Below are 25,557 nucleotides of genomic sequence, written 5' to 3' on the forward strand. Positions count from 1 at the left end.
AAAAAGAACTATCTTGGGGGGAGGGTATAGCTCAGTGGTAGAGCACATGCTTAGCACGCACAAGGTCCTGGGTCAATCCCCAGTACCTCCACTAAAAAATAAGTAAATAAATAAACCTAATTTCCGCCCCCAACGACAACAAAAACTTAAAAAAACTAAAAAAAAAAAAAATTATCTTGCCTGTTTCCTTCAGACCATAGCTACTACTCTGAATTTGCTGGATCTCTCTCATGCACACTCACACATCTACCAGAAATTCTGACAGAAATGTAACAGCTCTTCTTTTAAATACCTCAGAAGGTAGGTTTCTTTCTACAGGTCCCCTCTGGTACTCACATCTCCATTACAAAAGTTAATCCCAAACCTTGTTCTTGGAAAAAAATGGTGTTGGCCTCAGAGAAGGTTTCTGCTGAGGTCATCACAGCCCCATCAGCAAGACTGAGCCGGTCAGGAGTGGGAGCCAACAGATGGGGCAGTTTGTTCTCTTCAGAGGAGCTGCAGCCTGCTTTGCTGCTGCTGTTTAACTTCCACGCTTGAAGGATACAAATTGCCTATTCCCTGCTTTGATAAATGATACATATATTCCTAACACACAGTCTGTGCTCACTTGGATACTTATCGCCACTTAGGTAGCCATCTGGCTCACACCTGCCTGCTGCACACTAGCTTATCTTGTGTAGTCAGGGTAATTGTTCCAGAGTTTCAGATATTTAAAACTACCACCGTCTGAAGGGTGGGGGTGGGCACGTTGCCCTGAAGATGTCCAGAGAGCTCCAAAAACGCGGCAGGCAGAGGCTGCACAGAACTCCCAGGAGGCTCCCTCTTCGTGTGAGTTGCAGTTCCCACAATGAGCAGGGTACACTTGGAAAAGGTGGTTCCCAAATTGGTCTCTGACCTTAGCAGATGTCACAAATGACGTAACTTCCACCCTAGAAGTCCCCCAAACCAGTTTAAATTTAAATTCATTAGTCATATTGTCACGAGCAATTTCATAACCCTTGATGTCCTTGGCTAGCGGTGGGGAGGGGGGCGGGGGTGGGGGTTATGCTTTAGGAAACAGCTTTGCTGCACTTACATAAATACTACAGGTCAAGTAGAACAATTTCTGATGAAGCTAAAGAAAAGGGCAGTTGGCTCTCTATAAGAGACCAGCTGGACTCTGGGCCATGTTTCCATAGGGTGGGTTTGGTCATCTGGACCCCGGTGTCCAGGGCCTATTACAAGGATAAATCATCATCTTGTTTCTCATAAACAAGTGGTACTCTTGGCCAATGTATCCTGTCCAGAGTCTTAAATGCCACTGTGCAGCCCTTATCACATCAGAGGATTCAACACAAATACATAAATAAATCTAACATAAACCCAAATCCTGTAATGTCTTTTCTAATAACTTAACTGAGATGCCCTATGGTTCTCCATGATGGCTCTCCATTCTCTGTCAGTGCAATAAGCTAATAAACTCAACTTTGTTTAACCACTGGTGAGTTCCTGGTGGTCTCTGGCTGAAGCTCATAGACATTATTTAGAGAATCCAAGAGAATTATCTAAAAAACTCTTAGACCTAGTAAGGGAAGTGAACAAGGTGATCAGAAACAAGACCTAACATGAAATTGAATAGCCTTCCTTTACAGACACCTAAAATTAGAAAACATACTAGAAAAAGAGATTGACATCATGGCAACAAAATTCAGAACTTCCCGGGAATATGTTGAGCAAAAAAAAAGTATGGGTTCTACACATTTTTACAGAAAAAAAATGTCACCTGAGTAAGTAGGGAGAGATATCATGCTCCAGGCATGAAGAATCAACATTGGATAAATCTGTCCCCAAAGTATCCTCTAAATTCAATTTAATAGGATTCTTTTTCATCTCCTAAATAATAATAATAATAATAATAATTTCCCCATGGAAACCACCATCCTGAACAGCATGGTTTAATTTAGCCTGATTTTTGAACATTGTATAAAGAGAATCATATAATAATCATAATAATAATTATTATTATTTAAATGGAGGTACTGGGGATTGAACCCAGGACCTTATACGTGCTAAGCATGCATTCTACTACTGAGTGATACCCCACCCTTATCTCTTCTAAATTATAAAATATTTCAAGTGCACAATAATCTGCAGAAGAAAATAATATAATGAACACCTATGAACACTCAACATGTTGTCATTTGCCCCCCATTCTTTTTTGTCTTTAAGAAACACAGTACTTCAGCTCCAGCTGAAACCTACTAGGTCGGTTCCTCCACCTAATTTCATCCTTCTCCCTCCCTCCTTGGAGGTAACTGCAATCCTCAATTTATTATTGATCATTCCCTTGCATATCTTTATTCTTTTATGTGATTAGGGATCCATACACTGAATATATTGTTGGCATTTTTTTTCCAGTTTTATTAGGTTGAATTATTGGTTTGATTGCACATATACATTATACTGCATGTAAATACATATATACATTATACTGCACATATTTTCTAGTTTACACGTGTGTACTGATCATTGTTTCTAAGAACAGATTAGAGCTTTAGCTTTTTAAACTTACATAGTTATCAAAGGAATATAGCTTTGTTGGCATTTTTTTTTAACCTTATTTAAAACAAATATCATACTCTATGTGGCAGTCTTCAACTTTCTTCTATCTCAGCACTGTAGGTCTGAGAATTATCCATGTTGACACATGTAATTCTAGTCCTTATTTAACTCTTTAGTGAGGTATAATATACACACAGAACAGTGCACGTGTTACATGGGTGCAATCTGCTTAATGTTTGCCAACTGAGTATACATGTTACTGGCAACGGGACTGAAAAGCAACATGACCAGCACCTTGTCTCAGGTACCACTCTTGTACCTGCTTTCAGTGACTACTCACCCTCCCATAGAAACCACTATCCTGAACAGCATTGTTTAATTTAGCCTGATTTTTGAACATTGTATAAAGAGAATCATATTCTATGCATTTCTTAATGTCTAGCAGCTTCTTTTGCCCGTCATGAGATCCAGCCATGTTGCACATACGGAATTACAGTCATCCATTTTCCTGGTGTTAAGTGAGAACTGTGACGGCTCTGAAGTTTTACCCTACTCTTGAGCTAACAAGATAGCCTGCCCCAGTTTTACACACAAAACGCAGGTCCATGTGTCAGGAAAATAGACCATTTATTACTCACAGCAAAGAGCAGCAATTAAGGGGTGGGGATTATAGCCCAGTGGTGGAGCGCGTGCTTGGAAGCTGCTGACACATCAAGCTGTCCTCCCTCCATAGACAGAGGTTACTCATTACCCTGGAAACCATCTCCCCATTGGAGATGGGAGGGACATTTCTAGATTTATTATCCTGAATTGTTTCCAAATCTCTCCAAAGAGATACACTAGCTCTGATTTCCAAAACTGATGCTCAGACATGCCCTTTGCTCAGAAGGCCTGGACCACACAGAAACACAAGAAATCTGGGGACATTTGTCTCCAAAACATTGCTCTATAGCATTCAGTTGGGTGAATACACCATTATTTATGGATCTGTTCTTTGGTTTGTGTGCACCTGGGTAAGTTTCAGTGCAGGGTTATTATGAATAAAGCTGCTGTAAACATTCTTGTACATGTCTTTGGTTAACATTTGTAGACATTTTGGTTAGGTATGTACCTAGAGGTGGCATCACAGGGTGATGGGTGTGCATATATGCAGCTCTAGTAGATGCTGCCAAACAGCTTTCCCAGATGATTGCTGTAACCCCTGACATCCCCATCAGCTGCCAATGAGACACGTTGTTCCTAGAAATCCTTAGCAACACCTGGTATTCTCTGATTTTTTAATTTTTGCCCACTTGATTGATATGAAATAGTATTTTGTTGTTTTAAGACACAGTTCCCTGATTTTCTGTGAGCATACGTCCATAGGTTATTGGCCATTTGGGTTTCCTCTTTTGTAAAATGTTTTTCCGTATCTGTTGCTTGCTTTTCTATTGGGTTGCTTGTCTTTTCCTTGTTTTGATTGTATCTATAATATATATTTGATTTATATATATAAAGTCAATATTTTACATATATAGGCTATTTATCTTTTGTATATTGTATGTATTCTGAAGGTATCTTTTGGGGTAGGTATGTCTGTATGTTGTTCTAGGCAGACGGGGCTCACAAAACCATCAAGCTCCCATTATGGCTGGGAGCAAGCAATATTTTCTATTGTCTTGGTGGATAGATTTAACTAAGAGAAGGACTGTGATCCAAAGGGACCTGATAGCTTCTTTGAGGGATAAATCAGGAGCATCAGGCATGGGCCAACACCTGAGGACCACACAGGATCTGGCACACCTCAGAAGATGCCTATGTGAGAAAGTGACCCCCAAGGACAGCCCACTCTCCCCATATCCTAAGTATCCAGAAGTTAAACTCCAGCCTGGAGGAAATGAGGGGTATGCAGACTGAAACTGCTAATGTGGTTCAGTGGGGCAGGTTAGAATTGAGATTTCCTCTTATAGAAGGAAAACACGACATGTTCATTATTTCACTGAAATTTTTAAAAATCCTCTTTGGCTCTATCCTTCGTATTTTGCAATAAAAACTTTGCTCCATGGAACTAATTATTTTTTGGGGTGGGGTGGGGCAGGTAATCAGGTTTGTTTGTTTGTTTATGGTACTGGGGATTAAACCCAGGACCTCAAGCATGCTAAGCATTCGGTCTACCACTTGAGCTACACCCTCCCCCCCATTTTATTTCTAATGCTCACTGAATAAAATTCCCAAGCCCAGCCTTATAATTAACTAAAGGAATCTAAGAAGGAATGGAGATGTCCCCCTCTCCTTTGGCTGGAGGAAGAGATTCCATTCTGCATCATAAAGATAGTTCACACCATCTGATTTGGTGAGATGTTCAAGTGAGAAACTTTGTTTTGAGTCCCTGTAGGAAAGCAAAGCCCTGTATGACTGCCAAGGACTGCTGCCAACTTGACGTCCACTGAGATCAGGCTGCCCTTGAAATTATAACTATAACTAAGGGGGCTCAGAAATTGCTGCTGTGGCCTGTGAAAATCTTCAAATGACACCCATAATTACAGTGGATAATGTGTTGTCCTGGAAATGAAGTTGCAAATGACCTCTGACACTCTTGAGCACTATAAAGAAGGCTAGAAGTCCCAGCTTTGCCGCTTGCAGGCGGTATAACCACGGGCAAGTTACTTTACCTTTTTGTGCTTTCACTTTCCTCTTATGAATGAGGGTCACCGGAGACAGTTTCCTCTGTCACATCAGAAGTGATCACTGACACATCCTTCCTTGTCCGCAGGCTTGCAGGTAATCTGATGACACTGGAGATTCCAGGGAGATGCCCCCCACTGCTCAGCTCCAGAGGTTGGCCCTAAATGGGCTCCTTGAGATGTTCCCCAGTTCCCACCATCAGAGCCCAGATCTCTAAAGGTGTATCTCCAGGGGAAGCAGCTCTCCCACCCGCCTCGATGACCTGGGCTGGTGAGGGTGGGGATGTCAGGGTTGTCCTGCCCAGTCAGGCCCCATTCTCCAACTATCACCGAGAGAACAGAGGAAATAATACTCAGACCAGCAGCTCCCAGACTTGGGGGAAGGTGTGTGTGCCCAACTCTGCTGTCTTACTTTCTCCCTCCCTCTCTCGGCTCCTCCATTTCTCTTTTTTTTTTTTTCCCCTTGCTACCTCCATCTCTCCCAATCTCTGTCTCCTCACTTTCATTCCCTCTTGTCTCTTTCTTACTTGTACTGTTTTTTTCTTTCTTGGTATCTTTCTCCCCATCTCTGCATTTCTGTCTCTCCTCTGATGTCTCTGTAAACTCTGGTTTCTCCTTCTCTCGTGGTATCTCTTTCCATATCTTTTCTATTCTCTATCTGTCTGTCTATCTTTGATCTCCCCATGTCTCTCTCCCTGGCCTCTTGAGTTCTCTGCCTGAGGAATTGGACAGAGCGACTCCCCGACTCCACTGTCAGGGCTGGACCCCCTGGCTCTTCCCTGATCCTGTCCACCTCTCTAACCCTCCTCATCCATCAAATATTTTCCTTCCCCACCACATGTGGACAAGTGGATGGCAAACCCAAGGGCTCGGGGAGTGTGAGAGCCACCAGCCAGGGAAATCAAAGCAGAGAAATGAGGAAGGAGGGCTGAGAGACAGATCAAGACAGATAGAGGCAAATTTGGGGCTCAGGCGTGGAGGAAGACAAGAAGGAAGAACTTGAGGGACAGCCCCTGAAATCCCTATCGGAAGCAGGTGGGATTAAGCTAGAGATGAGTGACAGAGACAGAGAGGACGCAGTTTGGGCATCTCTCTGCATCTCGGAGGCCCCTCAGCTAGAAGGTAAGTGGGAAGGCGGCCTGAGGAGGCACGGCCTGACAGCCGACTGTTGGTCTAGCCCCTCAACCCAGCTCAGGACTGACTGTACACCGCTACCTCTCCTCTCCTGCGCCTGCCTCCATCTGACGCTGAGGGTCTTCTCACCTGTTTCTGACCCTCACACAGCTTCTTGTACCTCTTCCTGTCTGTCTCTGTACTTCTTGTCTCTGTGTCTTTTCACTTATTTGTCTGTCTCTCTCTGCCTCCATCTCCTTCTGTCTCCACTAGGGTCTCAACCTCCCTATGTGCATGTCTCTCAGTTTCTGTTTCTCTCTTCATCTTTCCATTTGTTTCAGTCTCATTCTGGCCTTCTCCATCTCCTGCCTTCTCTCGGTCTAGGCAGTCCCTGTAGAAACCACCCGGGGCCTGATCCCGCTTTCCCTTCTTTTAGAAGAGAAGCAGGCCCACAGTCAGGGCAGGGTGCAGGGCTTGACTAGTCCTCCCCGCCCCGCCCCCAACTCTGGGGACCTGGATGACTCCGGGAACCCCAGCCCCAACTAGGCGCGGGGTGATGCCCCAGAAGCCAGGCTCCCACGATGCCCCACCACCGGAAGCCCCCTAGTCCTCCACCATTAAGCCCCGTACTGGTCCCCCCGCCCTGCCGCGCCCTGCCCCGCCCCACCCCAGCCCGTGGCCCCAGGAGCCAGAGTAGAAGGCCCTGAACTTTGCCATGAAGCTCTCCACGGCCCTCGCGGGTCCAACAGCCTTCCAGAATCTGAGATGGTGAGCTGGGTCCTAAGGACTGGAGAGGAGGGCGGAACGCCCAGCGTTTGAGGTACCCGAGGGGGCAGGACCTTAAGGCGCGGGGCAGGGCGGGGCCTGAAGATGGTTAGAGGTAGGGTCTGCAGGCTGCTGAAGGAACGGAACTTGCAGACATAAGGGGCTGTAGGGGCGGAGCCTACTTGGAGGAGGCCTCAGAGGAGTCCAAGTCGATAGGTAAAGGAGGTAGGGCCTGCAAAAGCCTTAGAGGACCCGGTTGAAAGATAGGGAATGGGACCTGGGGACTTAAGGGTCTGTAGGCAGCACAGTAGCCTGAGAGGGGTGGAGCCTGTGGACTCCCAGAGGGAAAAGGCTCGGAAGAGATAGTGGGCCAACGTTTATTAGCAGCAGGGAGGTGAGGAAGGGCGGGGCTTAGGTGTACCAAATGAGCGGGACCAAATGGAGTGAACCAGAAATACAAGGGTGGCAGCCAGGGATACCCTGGGTCTGACTGCGGTCCAGGTCCTGCAGGTGTGTCGGGGTAGCTGGCAGGCCCGGGCCTGTGCCCGTGGAGCCAAGAGTTCAAGGCCAGGTCCCCGTTGGGGCCTTGGGAGGCCTGAGAACTCAGCATCTGCATCTCCAGGGAGCGATTTTATGAGAGAGGGCATTTCCACCTCTTTGCAATGGCTTTGTACAAAAGGGACTGTTTTTGTTTCCCATGAGGCTGTTTGCACCCCAGTGGGGGCGGCTGCCTCACACATGTAGGGGTTTACATGCAAGTGTTTGAGGCCAAATGTCCATCCAGAAAAATCTTTCCCAAAACTCCCCCACACCCAAAATAAAAACTCATTTCTGGTTCTTTTGTGGTACCCTTAAATACTGACAACACTGAGCATCGCAGAGCAGGAACATCTGTGGTGCAGAAGAGGAGGCTGACAAAGGGTACCTTCTTCAAGGAAGCTGGGTCCCCCTGGCCCCTACTTCCATCCCAGGTCCATGGTGAGGCCACATGGAGGGGAATTAGCTTCACAAATGGGTGACTGGTATCCAGAAAAGACAGAGTTCATGATGAGGTCAGATTTCCCAGCCTTGGCGATAGAGACACGGGGCGGGGAGAGGTCAGAGGTGCCAGGTGCTGAACCACCCTCGCCACCCCAGCAATCTTGTGCTCACTCACTTCTTTCCCAAGCCTGTTCCTCTGTCTGCTTATGATTCACCACTTGGTCCCCACACATCCTTACTCACATCTTGACTCACTCCCCCTCCTGCACATTCATGCCACAAACCCTTACTAGAGCCCACTCTCTGTGGGACTCCAAATTGGAGGGCTCCCAAGTCCCCAAAGAGGGCTCTGCCCCTTGTCCTAGGGAGCGGCTCCTATGGGTGGCTCAAGGAGTACATACATAGGCATTTCAAAACTGGCTTTAAATACTCATCAGGGTGCCAAAGGGACTAGGGTGAGAGCTTGTTACATGTGAGTGGGGGCTGGGGTGCCCTGAGAGAGGAGAGACCCATCCATCAGGGCAGTTGGGGTGCCTCACCTCCAAACTGGGATAAGGGAACAGAGTAGAGGCCCTCTCTGGAGGGTCCCAGGGCCAACCAGGAGCCAGCCCCCCCATCGAGGTAGATCATCGGGGAGGGAACCGAGGAGGAGCTCCCACGGTGGCGGTGATAGGCGGTCACTTCCTCAGTGGTACTGCTGATAGCTGGGGTAGCCTGGGGCCGGGGTACCCTCCTTAGGGGGCAGCTGGCTGGGGTCCTCCAGGAATGGGGGTGCTAGAGAGGGGAGAATCAAGTAAAGGTGAGTGGAGGCGGCTAGTCAGAGCATTTCCTACCTCTCCCTGACCAGCTTTGCCAGGTTCTCACCATTGCGGAACTGCTGGGCGGTGTAGCGAGTGAGGAGGATGCCGACACCCTCGATGAGGGCCAACAGGATGCCCCCCATCATGGCCGAGCCCACCATGGCCAGTGGGCCACCTGAAGGAAAGAGGAGGCAGGAGAGAGGGAGGTGAGGGCAGGCAGAACTGGGTAGAAGGGGCTGGGGCCAGGGACTGAGGCACTCACTGCGGGCAGCCAGCACAGCTCCGGTCAACGCTCCACTGGTGATGGAGTTCCAAGGATCTTCCTTGCCCCGCAGTCGCACCAGACCACAGTCGATGGTGGAGAACAGGCCCCCCCACACTGCGAAGCTACCTGTAGGGGGACGAAGGCCTAATTAGTGTTCCTGAAGAATCGCAAGAATCTATGGCTCAGGGTCTGGGGACTTCCAAGGCCTGTATGCTCTGGCAAAGAATGGGGAGAAAAACCCAGATGCAGAGGCAGATGGCAAACTCCTGGGGGATAGTCCCCATCTGTCCCTGTGGTGGCTTTTTCAAGCTGTCTATAATCATTATCACACTTCCTTCACTTTCACGGGGAGTTGACAAGTGTTTACAGGCAAACTTATCTGCTTCTAGATGGCTTTTAACAGAGCAACTTTGATCCTCATAACTACCACATAGAATTGGAATTCTGATCTTGGTTTGGGAGAAGGAAACGGATTAGGAAAGGCAGTTAACAATATGATGGTTAAAATGTTTACTGAGGTCTAACTCTGTGCCGGCACCTAATCTAGGCACTACATGTTATTTGACTTCTGAAAATGTAAAGTTAATATTATCAAAGTGCTTAGCAGCACAACCCACACTTAGTAAGGACAATGTAAATTACATAAATTATAAAATTGACTGGGGTGGTTAGTTATTGCCACCCCTGTGTTACAGATGAGGTTCAGAGATGTTAAGCCACTAGCCCAAGGTCACACATCAGGGAAGAGCCAGGGCCTGGACTGAAACTCCAGAACTCACCCATATTAAATTTCTGGGAAACATCACTCCCCCAGGAAGTCCCAGGCAGAATTGAGGCTAGAATCTGGACCCCTATCTTGCAGTCTAGACTCAAAGGAGCAACCACTCCCAACTCTGTTATCATATCTCTTTTATGTCTCCCCAAACCTCTCACCTCCAATTTGAGGGGCTCGGATCCTCACAGCATTGACACTACCTCTCAGTCGGTGCCGAATTCCCTGGGGGTAAGGGATAAGGAAGGGAATCAGAAGCAGGCTCACTGGCAGACAAGGTTTCTAGCTTTTAAAAGAGGGATGGGGTTGGGGGGAGCGTATAGCTCAGTGGCAGAGTGCATGCTTAGCATACACAAGGTCCTGGGTTCAATCCCCAGTACCTCCTCTAAAAATAAATAAGTAAACCTAATTACCTCCCCAGCAAAAAATTTAAAAATTTGAAAAAAAATTTAAATAAATAAAAATAAAAATGAAAGAGGGACAGGGTGGGAAACCCACTAGAGGTATTAGGGGTAAAAATGTGAAGTGGCCAAGAATGAGGGGGCTGGAGAGCACCCCAACATAGGTGTTCTCAGAGCTGGATTGAGAAGTTATTCATTCATTCATTCACTCATTCAGTAATTATTGAGGACCTATGTGCCAGGCCCCTTGTTATATGCAAGCAAACAGCAGTGAACAAGGTAGACGTGGCCCCTATCCTCTCAGAGCTCACATTACAGTGGGAGAGACAGATCCCAGATAAACAAGATAGCCTCAGACAGCAATGCAAACCCTACAGGAAATAGAATGAAGAGACATGATAGTGGCTGAGGGATCAGGAGTGGCTTCTTTAAGGAGTGGGACATTTGTGAACCTTGAGGATGAGAGGGAAAAGCTTGGGCAAAGATCCAGGAAAGAGAGTTCCAGGAGTTGAAGGGAGGAACAAGGCTAGATATATACGTTGCAGAAACCCTGACAAATGGATGGCATTTCAAGTCATGACATTGGATGAGATCTCCCAGGGGGGTGGGGCAGGTGTCAGAGAAGGTGATAGAATTACGTTAAATTAAAAGCACTTTCTTGTGCTCACTTTGGCAGCACATATACAGCCAAGACATGGAAACAGCCTAAATGTCCATCAACAGATGACTGGATAAAGAAGAGGTGGTATATTTATACAGTGGAATACTATTCAGCCATAAAAAACAACATAATGCCATTTGCAGCAATATGGATATCCCTGGAGAATGTCATTCTAAGTGAAGTAAGCCAGAAAGAGAAAGAAAAATACCATATGAGATCACTCATATGTGGAATCTAAAAAAAAAAAAAAAAAAAAAAACCATAAATACAAAACAGAAACAGACTCACAGACATAGAATACAAACTTGTGGTTGCTGGGGGGGGAGGTACAGACTGGGATTTCAAAATCTGTAAATACTGACAAGCATATGCAGAATAGATAAACTAGATTATATGGTATAGCACAGGGAAATATATACAAGATCTTGTGGTAGCTCACAGTGAAAAAGAATGTGACAATGAATATGTATGTTCATGTACAACTGAAAAATTGTGCTCTACACTGGAATTTGACACAACATTGTAAAATGACTATAACTCAATAAAAAAAAAGTTAAAAAAAAGCATTTTCTCAACTTTAAGGCTGTCCTGCCAGTTAAACTCCCGTCACTTCCCTCTACCCAGGTTTCTGACCCAGAATCTGCCTCTAGGTGAAATCTGTACGGCTTTGCACACACATTTAGGTCTTGGTAATGACCCTTGTGACAACACAGCATTTCCAGAGGAGCTTCACTTGGGTGGGGGGTGAGAGGCAGAGGTCATGTCTGCAGTTCCTCCAAACTCCCAGATCCTGGAGCCAGGCCTGGCACATAGGTCAGCAGACACCAGAATAAATAAATGCATGTTATTGGCAGCTCCAAGCAGTTTTCAGAACAGTATCCTGTGTGGGCAGGGCAGGATCCCCGCACCACCCAGGGAAGGCAAGGACTCACGACAGGGGCATTGCGGAAGCCCTTAATGGCCTGGAAGACTCCACCGCCGATAACACCCATAGTGAAGGCTCCACCGCAATCATCCACAATTCGCCATGGGCTGCAAGCGGGAAGGGGAGGATGGGGTTAATGTGAGCCCTCCCCCATGCCATGTCACAAGGACTCTTTCCCACTGGAAGAAACCACTTCACCCAAATGGGAAGTAGCACTTCAAGAGATTATTTTCCCTCCATTTAGGCAGGAAATAGTGCGGAAGAGGCAGTCTTTGCCCTGTCCGCCCCTCCCCTTCACAGCCAACCAAGAAAACAGCCAACTGCTTTACTAATATCAAAGATTAAATGAATTGATAACTAGCAAAGAGTTGGCACATTTAAATAAGCGCTACAGAAGTGTTAACAAGTTAGCACGGTTACTAAAGCAGGATGGGGTCGCACCCCTTTCTCCGACAATGATCACGTCCAACCGAGCCCCGCCCTCTTCCCTTTTTTAACCCCCCGCACAACTGGGAAAAACCAAGCGCTGACAGTGGGGAGGATCCAGCACCCGCTTCTTGCCCACAACTGGCTCGCTTGGGCCCCGCCTCCATTAACTGAAACGACCTGGGAAAAACCACGCGCAGTAATCCTGGGGGTTTCCGCTAGATGAACCAACCCCCAGCTGGAATGGATTCGACCAACGTGTCTCTTTTCGTTAACAAAGAGGGACTGGGAGGTACGAAGTCACGGGAAACGTGGAGTGGTTCCTGCTGCACCGCACCTTCTCCTTCAGGCACACAATTGTGGCCCCCTTTTAACGGAGCCCGAATAGGAGGAACCAAGTGGAGGGGGGCAGGAGACAACAAACGTCTTAAGACCCTCCCGAGTCTGGGCTGTGGCGCTCTGTGGCCGATGCCTCCACCTCCCGCCTCCCACTGCTGGCCGTGGCGCCGCAACAACAGTCCCGAGGCCTGTGCCCCTCGCCGTACCAAGGCTCCCGAGCGTACTCCTCCATGGCGCCGGCGTCCGGCCTCGCGGTCTGGCTAAACCCCGGCCAAGCCACGCCCCTGCCGTAAACGCATACAAGCGCCCGAGCTGTCTACCTATTCCAAGGCAATGATTGGGTCGTTTCGCCAGACGTCGGAGCAAGGCGCACTCTCATTGGCCACCCAGGTTTGCGTCATCTGATCACTGCAGCGTGAGCGTCGCACAGTTGCCTCAAGGCTCGGGGTGAGAGGACGTCATTCTGTGCTTTGAGAGAAGAAAGTCTTGTGGTCCTGGGGATCATAGAGGCGACTAGAAAGAGGCGACCGGTCTGACAGCCTTCCACTACCCGTGTGACTATATTGGTAATGTCCGGGGTGGGCGCATTTTTTGGAGCTGAAAGAGGTGCTGCACTATACTCCCCCATCCCAGCGCTTTGGTTCCTCCCACCCGGCAGTCTTTGGGGAATGTTGGGTGAGCCCATTTCTGGGGCACGGGGGAGCCGCGCTTGGCCCCTTCGGGGATGGGCGGGGCCTGGGCCTGGGAGAGGAACCCGGCCCTAGAGTGTTGGCCTCGAGAGAAGGGTTGGTGAGAGTTTTAGTGATTTTACTGTTTATCCCTTACACCTTTTCGCAGGTAGATTTCTGTTGCCCAGCTCCTGGTGCGCGTGGGTAGGTGGGAGTCTAGATGAGTATATGCTGGGGGAGGCGCTTGGTTACAAAATCCAGATTCAGATCCTCATCTGAGGTATTTTTCAGTCTGTCCTTTCGTAGGTCTGTCTGCTACCCGCTATGCCTCTGCCCGTTGCGCTGCAGACCCGTTTGGCCAAGAGAGGCATCCTCAAACATCTGGAGCCCGGTGAGAGAGCTAAAAGCATATGGGCCTACCATGTAGCCAGGCTTGACAGGCACTTTGTTGTTGATTCTGCCACTTGATACCTAGCACGGGCCTACTGTACACCAAGCAGTGAGGTGGCAGGCATTTCATTGTTAACAATATGTATTCCTGACACCCATTCCTACTGCATGCACAGGGGGTGGTGGGGTGGGCGGATGTGGGGGACGGGAAGGGGAGGTGGAGGGGGTTGGAATAGACATTTCATCCTTAATACTGACAGCTGATGCCTATTTTGGGTCTTCTGTATCCCAAGTTTAATCCATCAGTCAAGTCCCTGAAAGTAGTTACAAAGCATCTAATAGTAAGGATAGTAGTACTAAGCTAGTCTCTAATGCAGCCTCCTGTGGGCCAAGCACAGTGTCAGGATGCTGGTATTTTGTTTTTTACCATACTAAAAGATAACATTATTTCAGACCTACTGAGGCGCCAGGCACTATGCTGGTGGTATATACTTTATTGTTCACCATATCCATAGCTGACACGTATTTTGGGTCTACTAAGTGTCTGGCCTACACTTTATGGTTAACAGTATATAAAATGATGATAGGATTTATCATTTAAGCCTACTGTTCTGCTGTTGCTAGTATTTATACCTTATTGTCAATTATAGTAAAAACTGGTATCTCTTTTGGGGTGAGGTGTCCCCAGCACTGAAAACTCATCTTATTTTCACTTTATTGATAAGTGGCATCTATTACAAACCTGTTGTGTGCCAGGGATAGATCTTTGGTTAATAATACTGATAATGGTCATTAATATTTATTTTAAGCCTATTGAGTATCAGGCTCTCTGCTGATAGTATATATCTTACTAACAATACTGTGATCACAGCTGGTATCTGTTTTGGGCCTATTGTATGACAGGCACTATGCTGTTGCTGACATACACATTTCATTGTTAGCTATTTCCACAGCTGGAATCTGTGACAGGTGTACTGAGGTCCAGGTACTCATACACCTTTTTACTTCTGTTGCTAGTAACTGACAACTGTTGTAGGCCTCAGGAACTAAATAGATTCAGAGCAGTGTTTGGATAAATCCCTTGCTATCCAAACTTGCTACTCAATATATGGGCATCAGAAACCCCATACTTGCCAAGCTTGGGAGCTGAACAGATCTGGACATATTTTTAGATAAACCCCTTGCTGTTCAAACTAATTTTATCCTAATAGATTTGGGTAGTGTGGTGTCACATGCTTTCTGAACTCAGGAACTGAATAAATATGGATACATTTTAAAATGAATCCCTATCTAAACTCTGAAACCAGGTCAGTTTGGGTAATAGTATGTCATATTTAATCTGAATCCAGAAACAAAACAGATTTAGGTACATTTTTTTGGTAAATCTCAATATTCAGCTACTTAGATTTGGAATATGAGCAATCTTTGCCAGGGCACGTGAGACCTGGCACACACACGTGGTCCATGTGAATCTCAGTGTGTCTTCTCCAGGACCTGACTGCAGGATGAGAATCCCCTTGGTCCTTACTGGTCTCCTCCTCCCACCTCCCCGCCCTTGTCCTGCCAGAACCAGAGGAAGAGATCATTGCTGAGGACTATGATGATGATCCTGTGGACTATGAGGCCACCCGGTTGGAAGGCCTGCCACCAAGCTGGTACAAGGTGTTTGACCCTTCCTGGTGAGCCTGGGGACATGGTGGGGGTAGGGAGAGGTGACGTCTGACTTCACCTTTTCTATGTTATCCCTGGCTTGGGCTAAATAGGGGCCAGAGGGGAAGAGAGCTGGGAGTCTTCCCTGTGGGGTCTTGACATGGGGCTGGTAAGGCAGAGACTGGGGAGACAGGAGCTAAGGCTACAAAGAGAGAACACTTGTACTGACATTCCTTCCCTCCCTCTCACTGCCCTGCAGCGGGCTCCCTTACTACTGGAATGTGGACACAGACCTTGTGTCCTGGCTCTCCCCACATGACCCCAACTCCGTCGTTACCAAATCTGCCAAGAAGCTCAGGAGCAGTAATGCAGGTGAGTTGGTAGATCCAGGGGTGCCTCAAGTGCTTCTAGCAGTTCTCCGAGAGGGGGTCAGGTAAAGATAGTGGATCAAGGAGGGTCAGGGAAGACAGGCAGGCCCAGGCCCAGGCAAGGGAGGCTGTTGAAGGCAGAGGCTACTGGGTCCTGAGATGGGAAGAGTTCAAGGCTTACATGCCCCCAGATGCTGAGGAGAAGTTGGATCGGAACCATGAGAAATCGGACCGGGGCCATGAGAAATCGGACCGAAGTCATGAGAAGTCAGAACGGGGCCATGAGAAGTCAGAACGGGGCCATGAGAAGTCTGACAGAGACCGAGAGCGTGGTTATGACAAGGTGGACAGAGAGAGAGAGCGGGACAGGGACCGGGACCGGGACCGCGGATATGACAAGTCAGACCGGGAAGAGGTCAAAGAACGACGCCACCATCGCCGGGAGGAACTGGCTCCCTACTCCAAGAGCAAGAAGGGTAAGCTGGGGTGAGGTAAGGGAGGCGCCAGCAGTGCCTGATGGAAGGAAACCTTCACTGGGGTGCCTGAGCCTAGCGCCTGGGAGAAAGCGCCATGGGCTGTGGCAGCCGTGGGCTCCGTTTCTTCCTGGGGTGGGGGAGCTCAGTGATCAGGGGCTCCTCATGCCTCCATTGAAGACCTCCTTCTGTCACCTCCTCCACAGTGGCAAGCCGGAAGGATGACGAATTAGACCCCATGGACCCCAGCTCATACTCAGACGCACCCCGGTAAGTGACTACCCCTCAAGCACCCTCCTCTTTCCTCATGATTCACCGCACCAGTAACCGTTCTTTCTTCCTATCTCCTTTCCCCCTTTGTCAGTTGTGGAGGGGGGGGTGGAGGGTAGGGGGGTGCCTGGCACATTACACGTTTCCACCTTGATCCTCTTTCACCCCCAGGGGCACGTGGTCAACAGGACTCCCCAAGAGGAATGAGGCCAAGACAGGTGCAGACACGACAGCAGCCGGGCCCCTCTTCCAGCAGCGCCCCTACCCATCCCCAGGGGCTGTGCTCCGGGCCAATGCTGAGGCCTCCCGAACCAAGCAGCAGGACTGAGCCTTCGCCGCCCCCACACCTTCCCCCCAGGTTTTTAATAAAAGTTTTGCCTGAGAGGCCTGAGTGCTTCCTTCTCTGGTACTTTTTGAGACTTCCCAACCCAAACCAGCAAGATGCAAAACACATTTTATTTACAAAAACTCACCTAAGAAATAAGTGGGGGGGGTTGGCAGAGACAAGAGGGTGACAGGGGCTGGAGGCCAAGGTGGGTGGGTCCCATCTGGGCCCTCATCACCAGAGAGTTTAGTCGTGTCAGCCCTGCGTGGGAGAGGGGGTGGTGGGGGCAGGGGATTCGGTGTCTACCTCTCCCCAGCACTAATACTGATCAGAGAGTTTGGTCCTGGCTGGGCCAGGGCAAGAAGGGAGAGCGAGGCCAGGCCAGCGTCTTCCATCCCAGCGGCTAGGAACCCTTCACCTTGGTGAGCAACCTGTGATGGGAATGGGGAGGAAAGAAAAACACAGAAAACTGGGGTAGGCTGGCAGGCGGGCATCCTGAGCAAGCGAGGGTGGCGGCAGTGAGGCTGGTAGTCCCAGGGTTAGTAATGGAGCCCACGCAGAGAGAGGGGGTCCCCCGCGTCAGAAAGCTACACGTGGACTAAATAAATACAACATCTTTATTTGGCATTGGGTATCCTGACATTTGTTCATTACAGTTCCTTAAAAAACAAACCAAAAAATCAGAACAAATTAATCAAAAATAAAGATCCAACGCCCCTATGTACATATAGCAAAGATAGCCCAGGCGTTTCCCATGCGCAAGCACGCGGGCACACACAGGCACACGCGCGCGCACATACACCACACACACAACACACACACACACACACACATACATACACATCCTGGGAGACAGTTAAGGGGTTAATAAGCTTTGGGGAGTGCAGGGGGCAGGTCCCACATTTCAGCAATTTAAAGACACCCCCGTATGAAGTAAGGGTGCCTCAAACAGCCAATGGGGTACCATGAGTGTGGTTGGCAGCTTTATTTTTCCTCGCAGGATGTCTTAGAAAATAAACCTGCATCCAGCAACTGACAGTGTCTTAGATTCTATGAGATTAGGCCACGTCAAGGACCTCCCTTCCCCGTTTTCCCTACACCCTGGATCATTCACCTTATTACACCACAAACCCCCAAACCACTAAAAATCAAACAGCCCCTAACTGCACCGTCCCCCTGAATGGGCTGATGCAAAAATCTCAGCTCTCGCCTCCCATTCCTCCTCTCTCCCTGGGCGCTCACAAGAGGCCCATTTTCAGGTCCTTGTGTCAAGGAAGCTGCCCCAAGGCCACAAAAAGACTGAGCTGCTAACATGATCTGGTATGGTTGTCAGGGAGAGAAGGCCTCAAGCTATGGGAAACAGAACCCCACAGGGAGGCATCAGTCATTACTGAAGAGCTGTAGGATTTTTGTCCAATTTGTCCCTGCAAAGGTATAGGGATTACTGGGAGGGGCTCTCTCAGGCATGAGAGACAGGACACCTCTGGCTGAAGGGGGCAGACGTAAAAGGCCTTGAATGATGATGCTCCCCCGACCTGGTCCCCAAAGGGGTTAGACTGGGACACAGGAGGCGATTCTAAAAACCCTTGGCTATGAGGAAGGGTTCCTGTGACGCCCTGCCCTAGTCCCATACCCTTCCAGAAGTCTCAATGACCTGGAAGAAAAGACCCTTCCAACCCCAGAGGAGCCAGGCCCCAGTGGCAACTGGTCCTGCAGATGCCCAATACCCTCCACCCGGCGCCCCTCCCTGACTCCCCCCACCGCCGCCAGCCCTCACTTCACCAGCACTGACTTTGGCAGAAAGGGTTCCGTGCTGAGGTCTCCATGGTGGGAAGACAGCTGTGGTGGTGGCGGCTGCCCGGGAGGCTGCTGGTGAGTGCAGGGCCCGGAGGCAGACCCGGAGGCGGAAGCTATGGCTTTGGCTGCACCTCGGGGAAGGCTGTAGAGGTAGACCGCACCGATGACCAGCCCGGCGCCAAGGGCAAACAAGGGGTCCACATGGAAGCCAAAGAGGCGGATGGAGGCAACAGTGGACAGCACGATGGACAAGGAGGTGGCAAAGCCCTTGAGGATGTTGTCGGCATACTTAACGACAACAGCCACCAGTAGCCCGCCGAAGGCCTGATTGAGCACCACGCCCCAGACAGCAGGCGTGTACCCGAAAAAGAAACCGCGGCGGGCCACGGCAGTGCCCTCGGCCCACCAGAGCCCCACCAGGCCCAGCGCCGTGCCAAAGAGGCCCAGCTGCAGGTTGCGCAGCCACACGGAGCCTGAGCTGCCTTTGAGGATCTTCTCGAAGTAGACACCTGCAAAGCCCGAGGAGAGACAGGAGGCCACGACAGCCGCTAGGCCGGCCCCAGGGTTCTGATCCAGTGGCCGTGGGCCCCCGCCACCAGCTTGCTGTGCCTGGACAATGGCGACGCCAGTGAAGAGGAGCAGCAGGGAGGCCCACTGCAGCCGGGAAAGACTGCGGTTCAGCATAAGCACGGAGAACAGAGCTGTGGTCAGGATCTTCAGCTGGTACGTCACCTGTGGGTGGTATGTGGAAGGCACTGAGGGCTGTTCCCGACCCCCAATGTGTGCACGTGGGGGACGGCACCTGCTGTGGACCCCTGGGGCACAAGGGAGGGAAATGGTAGGGTAGATGCCAATAAAGGCAGCAAAGATATCCAGCCACTGGCCACTGACTGCGATGCGGCTAAGTAGCTCTGAGATGCCTCCCAGAAAGTACACAGGAGGATGGCTGTGTGAGGAAGTCCTGGGCCACACCCAAGTCCACATCCCAACCCCATGTCCTAGCTGTGTGATGAGGGACAAAACACCTGCCCTGTCTGAGCCCTGACATTATCATCTGTGAATGAGACTGATATATGTGAAACACCTCACACAGCAGGTAATGAATCAATGGTAAACATCCTGATGAGGGAGGTCTTGATAAAAGTGTTTATACAAATGAATCAGCCATGAAATCACGTCAGTAAACATTTACATAGAACTTACTATGTGCCAGGTGTGGGTCTCAGCACCTCGCGAGTTCATTTATTTAATCCTCAAGTATGAAGTGGGCACTATTGTAACGTCCGATTTAAAGATGAGACAACTAAGGCACAGAGAGGTTAAGTGACTTGCCCAATAGCACACAGCTAGAAAGTAGCAGAGCTGGGGTTTGAACCAAGGCAGCCTGGCCCCAGAATCCAGGCTTTCTAACCATCTTATAAGGCTGCCTGTAAACAGCCTAAAGCTTATTTATTCATCACCAACTAAGGGTTCTTCCCAGGTATTATTTCTTTTAATCATCCCAGCCTCCCAGTGAGTAGCTACTGTTCCCGTTCCCGTTCCCAGTCTCACAGATGAGGAAACTGAAGTTGAGGAAGATCCAAGGTCATTCTGAAGGAGACACAGCCCCTACTTTTTGTAACCCCCTATCCCCCAAATCCCATACTCCCCACCCCAGCCTGTTCCTCTGGGGCCATGCGGGGCTTAGGGCTCACCTGGAAAGTGGCAGCTGGCAGGTTGGAGATGGCAACGTACTGGAGGTTATTCTGCAAGGTGTAGATGAGAGAGGGCACTGCGAGCTTGAGTGTGTCCACATACTGCACCAGGACAGCCTCGTGGAGGAAAAGAACCAGGTGCTTCACGTTACCTAGGTGGACGGAGGAGAGCCCTTTTTAGCACTGGCTACCAAAGGCAGGGATCCACTGAGGGCCAGGAACAGGCCTGGTCCTGTGTCTTCCCACCACACTGACTCCCTGAGGGCTAGGGTGAGGTCTGTGCTCTCTACCTCCCCGGCAAGCACTCAATACTCATTTCTCTAGTGAAATAATCCATGTTAACTAGGAGCCTGTAAATTGGAGGCTCTAGGAATGTGGGTAGAAGGCTGTTCACCAAAAAGTGGAAGTTTTAGACTTGACTTTAAGACTTATCTAGTTACTTTCTGGCCTGAGGGCAGGGGCCATCTCCCACTTGGCTGCATCTTTCTGTCAGCACCCTCTACATCAAGCATTTGCCCCAGTCACATGGCAGAATGCAGGCTAGGCTATTGAGCAGAAAGTCTGGTTGGGACCTGCTCCAATTGACAAATGAGAACATTTTCCTGTAGAAAAAGACCTTTGCAGAATGCACCCCACTTTTTTGCAATTCATCTTTTAAGGCTCAGCTGAGTGTCCCTTCTCAGGGAAAAACCCCACAACCACTGCACAAGGTTATCACAGGAACTCCTGCTGATGCTTGTTCACAAAACCCTGTCCTTGCCCTTCATGGCACTAATCCCAGGAGTAATTATCAATCTCTAATAACCCCTTATCCAAATTCCCTGGGCTCAGGGGTTTGGGTGTTCAAAAATGTCCAGTGTTTGAAAGGTAACAGGGTATATATATTTCATATAAGACACCCCACATATATGGGGCTGCCCATCATAATCAAGCACATTTGTCTCTCTGCAGTGACTCGTTATGTTGTCACACCAAATGAGAAAATCAAAAAACGCAAACGTACAAACAGCCCTGCATCACATCAAGCCAAGTTTTACCACCAAACTAATTCAAGGAAAAAAAAACTGGGGAGAGGGGGTTGAAACTGCAGATGTGATGAAAGCATGTGATTAATCTGGAGCTATTTGTTTCTCCCCAACCGCAATATCAGCCCTATCAGGGCAAGATGTACATCTGCATCGCTAACATGTCCACCTCTCCAGCCAGAACAGGGCATGCCACACAGTGTTCACGTGAACTTGCTCAGAATCAGTCAAGAACAGAGCAGGTGGGTTCCTTAACTGCTGCCTCCCAGGGCTCTGGAGCTAATGAGGGGGTGAGAACGTTTTCTTCAGCATAAATGTTGAGGGCAGAGCGCCAGGCAAGGCCTTCACAGAGAAATGATTAGGCAACATTTTAAAGAACACCTCCAGGGAGGTGTTTAGATTAGGAAATAAATTCAACTTATATGAAATATAGAGGACAGAAGAACATGTTAAATGAGACCACCAGGAGGTAGTCAGCAAAATCCAGGCTACTCAAAGTCTACAAGATAAACAAACCACCTAATTTCTTCAACAAATTAACTGCAGAAAGGAAAAAAAACGAGTTCAGGGCAACCTAGAGGTGAGCAGGCATAGAAGACACTAAGCAGTTACAAAACACTGACCTTCTATAAATCTGATTCAAACAAAAGTTTTTAAACTTTCATGACATCTGAGAAATCATTATAACTTTGAACACTGGCTGGATATTTAATTACTTTATTAACTTTAAAAATTATTATTAATTTTTTGATTCATGATTTCTAGGTATTGCAGTTATTTTTTTTTAATGTACCAAAATATTTATTCAAGATAATAAGGAGGAATTTACTTCAAAATAATACTTCATGGGGGACCCACTTCAATATAATAAGGTAGGGGAGGAGGTAAACAGACACACAGATTGATAGTGAGTGGATAATCACTGATACTGTTTAATGGCTAACGACTATGAGTTGATAACTGTTGAATCTGGGTGATGGGACATGGATATTTTACGATTTCATTATTTTCTCCGATTTTGTGTTTGAAATTCTCTATAGTGAAAAGTTAAAGAGAAATAAATAACTCACCATTGTGAGGGTCACCTGCTACCTTATGGGCACAGACTGTCTCACTCCTATAGTGTTCAGTGGCCAGCTCTCGGGGAGTTAGGGGTATAAAAATGTGGATGCAGCTACTCAGAGCTGGAGGTACAAGGCAGCCTATCTGCACTTAATGCCATCCCCAGGCAGTTTCACAGACACAGAGATACTCTCCCAACAAACCCTCCATGTGGGTGTGGGTATACACACACATACGGTCCCACCCACCGACTCCAATGCAGCCCCCCTCCCTGGCTCGTACCCCTCTTCTGTGCGAAGAGCAGCAGCAGGCAGGTGAGACCTTTGAGCACTTCGGCCATGACCACAGCAGTGGTGGCAAAGAAGCGGTCCCCAGGCAATGTGCGGGCGTAGCGGATACTGAGGATGAGGGAGGCATTCTGGACCACCAGCACGGCTAGGGATATGTATTTGAGGCGCCGGTGAGCTGTGGGGAATGGAAGGACCAAGGGGGAAGAAGGGGTCAGAAGCTGCTGGGGCATAGCCACACCACCACCTTCCCCTCTCCTTTCTCAACCAGGATCCTCCTAGCCACCACTATTTCCTCCTTCTGCCTGCCTAGCCTGACCCAGTGTGGGTCTGACCCCTGCCAGCTTTCACTGCCTCAGCCACAGGCAGGAAGAGCCAGAAAGGGAGAAGTGGGCCTCGCCCTGTCTAGCCCATACCTGGAATCCTTGCTGAGGTGTCAGGAAATGGGTGGGCAGGCCCTGGACACCCACCTCAGCCCTCTCTCTCCTGCCCCTGAATCTGAAGCAACCCTCTCCTGGACAGAATACCAACTACATCCTTCATATTTATTAAGTGCTTACTGTGTGCCTATCATTGGAATAAGGGATTTATATGTATTACTTCAACAGACCCCTACATGGCTCTGATCTCTGAAGGAACTATAAAGATTCTCATTTGATGGATGAATAAACCAAAGACATATGAAATGATGCTTCTGTTTAATGAAGGATTGTCCTATGTGAAGAATAATACCCCAGAACAAAGAATGCAACCACTGTATAAGGCATGTCCATCCCCTAAGTAACTGCTTTTCTCCCATTCCATTCCCTCACATTCAAAATAGTCTCTCCAATCCCTCCCTCCTATGAGGACTGATTCCTCCCTGACCCAGAATGGTCTAACGAACGTAAGAAATGATTCCTTCATTATCCCAAGGATTGAACCCCATATAGTAAAGGGTTATTCCATTAAGAATGATCTGGGTCCCTTAACAATACAGGAGGTATTTTCCTGTACACTATATGGTCCAATCGTCCTCCCACCACCGCATACCCCTACCTCCAGCCAAGGAATTATTCCTTGTCCTACTCAAACTCACAATGCACTCTCCCCACTATAAGAAAGGGCCTGGAACCCTCAGGACGTCCTTTCTCTGCCATATAAGGAAGGACCCTCCCACTGCAACGTACAACGAACTCTACTTCCATTACAAAGGGACCCCCAGAACAGTCTTCTCCCCATATAATGGACATCGTTATCCTCAAAATGTACTAAGTCATATAAGGAAGAACTCGCCCCACCCTAACACACAATAGCCTCTGTCCCTTTATAAGGAAGAAACCACCACCCTCAGAATAGCCTCTCCCTTCTATAAGGAAGAACTCTCCCACTCTCAGAATGGTCTCTTTCTTCTATAAGGACGGACACGCCACCACACACACACTCAGAATGGTCTTAGTGGTCTTAGCCTTCCCAAAAGGAAATACCCTCCTCCGACTGAGAATGGTTTCTACTCTCCATATGCAGAAGGGATCTCCCCATCACCCTCAGAATGGTCTCTTCCCTGCCTCCAACACACACGTCCTCCCCACTACCCTCTGCCACACACACACGTAGGTTGGTCCATACGGGATGCTCCCTCTCGCCTCAGTGAGGAACCTTTCTGATCCTGCAGTGACCCCGACCCCTGGCCCGTCGCCGACTGCTCAGCCACACCCTGTCTCACCCGCACTCGCAGTCCCAGGTTCCAACGCCCCTGCGGAGACCGTCCCTGGCCCGGCCGCCGCGGTGGACCCACCAGACCCAACCGCTGCCATGTTGGCATCTGCCTGGCCCGTCCCCTCGGCAACAGGAGGCCACTTCCGTGTCCGTCACTTCCGCTTCCGGGCCTCCAGAGTTGGGGTGGGGCGAGCGAGAAGCCGACCCTAGCAGCGGCTTTCCTCGTCCAGTCCCCATTGCCAGTCTAAGCGCGGCCTCGGGAATTTTCAAATCCCGTTGCTGTCGGGAAACCGGGCAAGCAGCCAGCGTAGTCTCCCAGAGTCCTTACAGAGCCTCTGGCCGGTTCCCGTTGCCAACCCCGTCCTCGTCTTCTTCGATCCCGCTCTCTGTATCACCCGCCCATCCTGTCTCCTCCTCCCATGGGTTCTACTGTCCCTCTTCTCTCTCGGCTCTTTATTGCAGCCTTTTGATGCCACCGCCCTTTCTGCATCAAAACTCCCAGGTGCTTCTAGGTTGGACAGAAATTCCTCTTTACCTTCTCCCGGGAAGGCCCCGCCCCCTGGAGAGCCCGCGGGCATCTTAGAGGGAAGTGAGACTTTGAGACGGCGGGGCAGGTGAGGGTCAGGAAGGTATGCAGGGTAGTAGAACATACTGGTGAAAAGGCACCGGAGAGTTGAAACAGGAGTCACCTTTGAAGATGGAAAAGTGAGAAGGGGACAGCTAAGCCAGCAGGCAAGAGAGGGTACAGCTGAGGTCGGGACAAGGGAAGCCAAGATAGAATAGGGCAGGGCAGGTAAGTCAAGAGTTGAGAAGTAGAGATGAGAGGGATGAGCAGGTAAGAAAACAAGGGAGAAGTGAAAAGGTAGGGGCAAAACAGGTGACTACACCCTGGAAGTTATTAGAATACAAGGAAGGGCTAGGGAGATGCCATGTCAGCGCTCAACCCCTATCGTGCCCTCACCAGTGCCCTGAAATGGCTTTTCTTCTCCCCTGGGGTTGGAGGACAGAAGCAGTATTTTTTCTGCCTCTGAGCTGGCCATCTTTGATTTCAGGTGTGTCCCAGACATCTTCAAGGTCTACAGCATCCCCAAATAAGCACTCCTGCACATACTGGGTGCTACAGAAGAGCTGATGGCAAAATCAACAGTTTTTCTTTGTGGTCCTGCTTAAACGAACCCGTAAGAGATCTTTAGGACGG

The 25,557-nt window shown here is 49.1% G+C and overlaps 3 protein-coding genes across 9 annotated transcripts; 1 reads left to right on the forward strand and 2 right to left on the reverse strand.

Annotated features, from left to right (window-relative positions):
• Positions 1-7,917: 7,917 nt before the first annotated feature.
• Positions 7,918-12,963, reverse strand: TIMM17B (translocase of inner mitochondrial membrane 17B). Its single transcript, XM_014555462.2, has 6 exons — positions 12,859-12,963; positions 11,895-11,994; positions 10,062-10,125; positions 9,126-9,254; positions 8,928-9,038; positions 7,918-8,837 (listed from the first exon to the last, which is right to left on the reverse strand). Exons 1-6 carry the CDS (start codon positions 12,882-12,884, stop codon positions 8,749-8,751), a joined length of 519 nt encoding a protein of 172 aa, XP_014410948.2. The 5' UTR covers positions 12,885-12,963; the 3' UTR covers positions 7,918-8,748.
• Positions 12,964-13,071: 108 nt separating this feature from the next.
• Positions 13,072-16,859, forward strand: PQBP1 (polyglutamine binding protein 1). 4 transcript variants are annotated; one of them, XM_014555459.2, is made up of 7 exons: positions 13,072-13,218; positions 13,612-13,711; positions 15,278-15,389; positions 15,620-15,732; positions 15,920-16,204; positions 16,408-16,471; positions 16,643-16,859. In XM_014555459.2, the coding sequence occupies exons 2-7, from the start codon at positions 13,645-13,647 to the stop codon at positions 16,797-16,799; spliced, it is 798 nt and encodes a 265-aa protein (XP_014410945.1). In that variant the 5' UTR covers positions 13,072-13,218; positions 13,612-13,644; the 3' UTR covers positions 16,800-16,859. The 4 variants fall into 4 exon arrangements, with proteins under 4 accessions (XP_014410945.1, XP_014410947.1, XP_032330729.1 ...); XM_014555461.2 differs by lacking the exon at positions 13,072-13,218 and adding an exon at positions 13,234-13,441; XM_032474838.1 differs by lacking the exon at positions 13,072-13,218 and adding an exon at positions 13,234-13,437.
• Positions 16,860-16,908: 49 nt separating this feature from the next.
• On the reverse strand, positions 16,909-24,517 carry SLC35A2 (solute carrier family 35 member A2). Of its 4 annotated transcripts, none has more exons than XM_032474830.1 (5): positions 24,367-24,517; positions 22,657-22,839; positions 20,288-20,439; positions 18,589-19,325; positions 16,909-17,227 (listed from the first exon to the last, which is right to left on the reverse strand). In XM_032474830.1, the coding sequence occupies exons 1-5, from the start codon at positions 24,455-24,457 to the stop codon at positions 17,200-17,202; spliced, it is 1,191 nt and encodes a 396-aa protein (XP_032330721.1). In that variant the 5' UTR covers positions 24,458-24,517; the 3' UTR covers positions 16,909-17,199. The 4 variants fall into 4 exon arrangements, with proteins under 4 accessions (XP_032330721.1, XP_032330724.1, XP_032330722.1 ...); XM_032474833.1 differs by having other exon boundaries at positions 16,910-17,227; positions 18,589-18,735; XM_032474831.1 differs by lacking the exon at positions 22,657-22,839 and having other exon boundaries at positions 16,910-17,227; positions 24,367-24,502.
• Between the last annotated feature and the right edge of the window lie 1,040 nt (positions 24,518-25,557).

The sequence above is a fragment of the Camelus ferus genome, chromosome X, assembly GCF_009834535.1.
Source record: "Camelus ferus isolate YT-003-E chromosome X, BCGSAC_Cfer_1.0, whole genome shotgun sequence".
NCBI lineage: Eukaryota > Metazoa > Chordata > Mammalia > Artiodactyla > Camelidae > Camelus > Camelus ferus.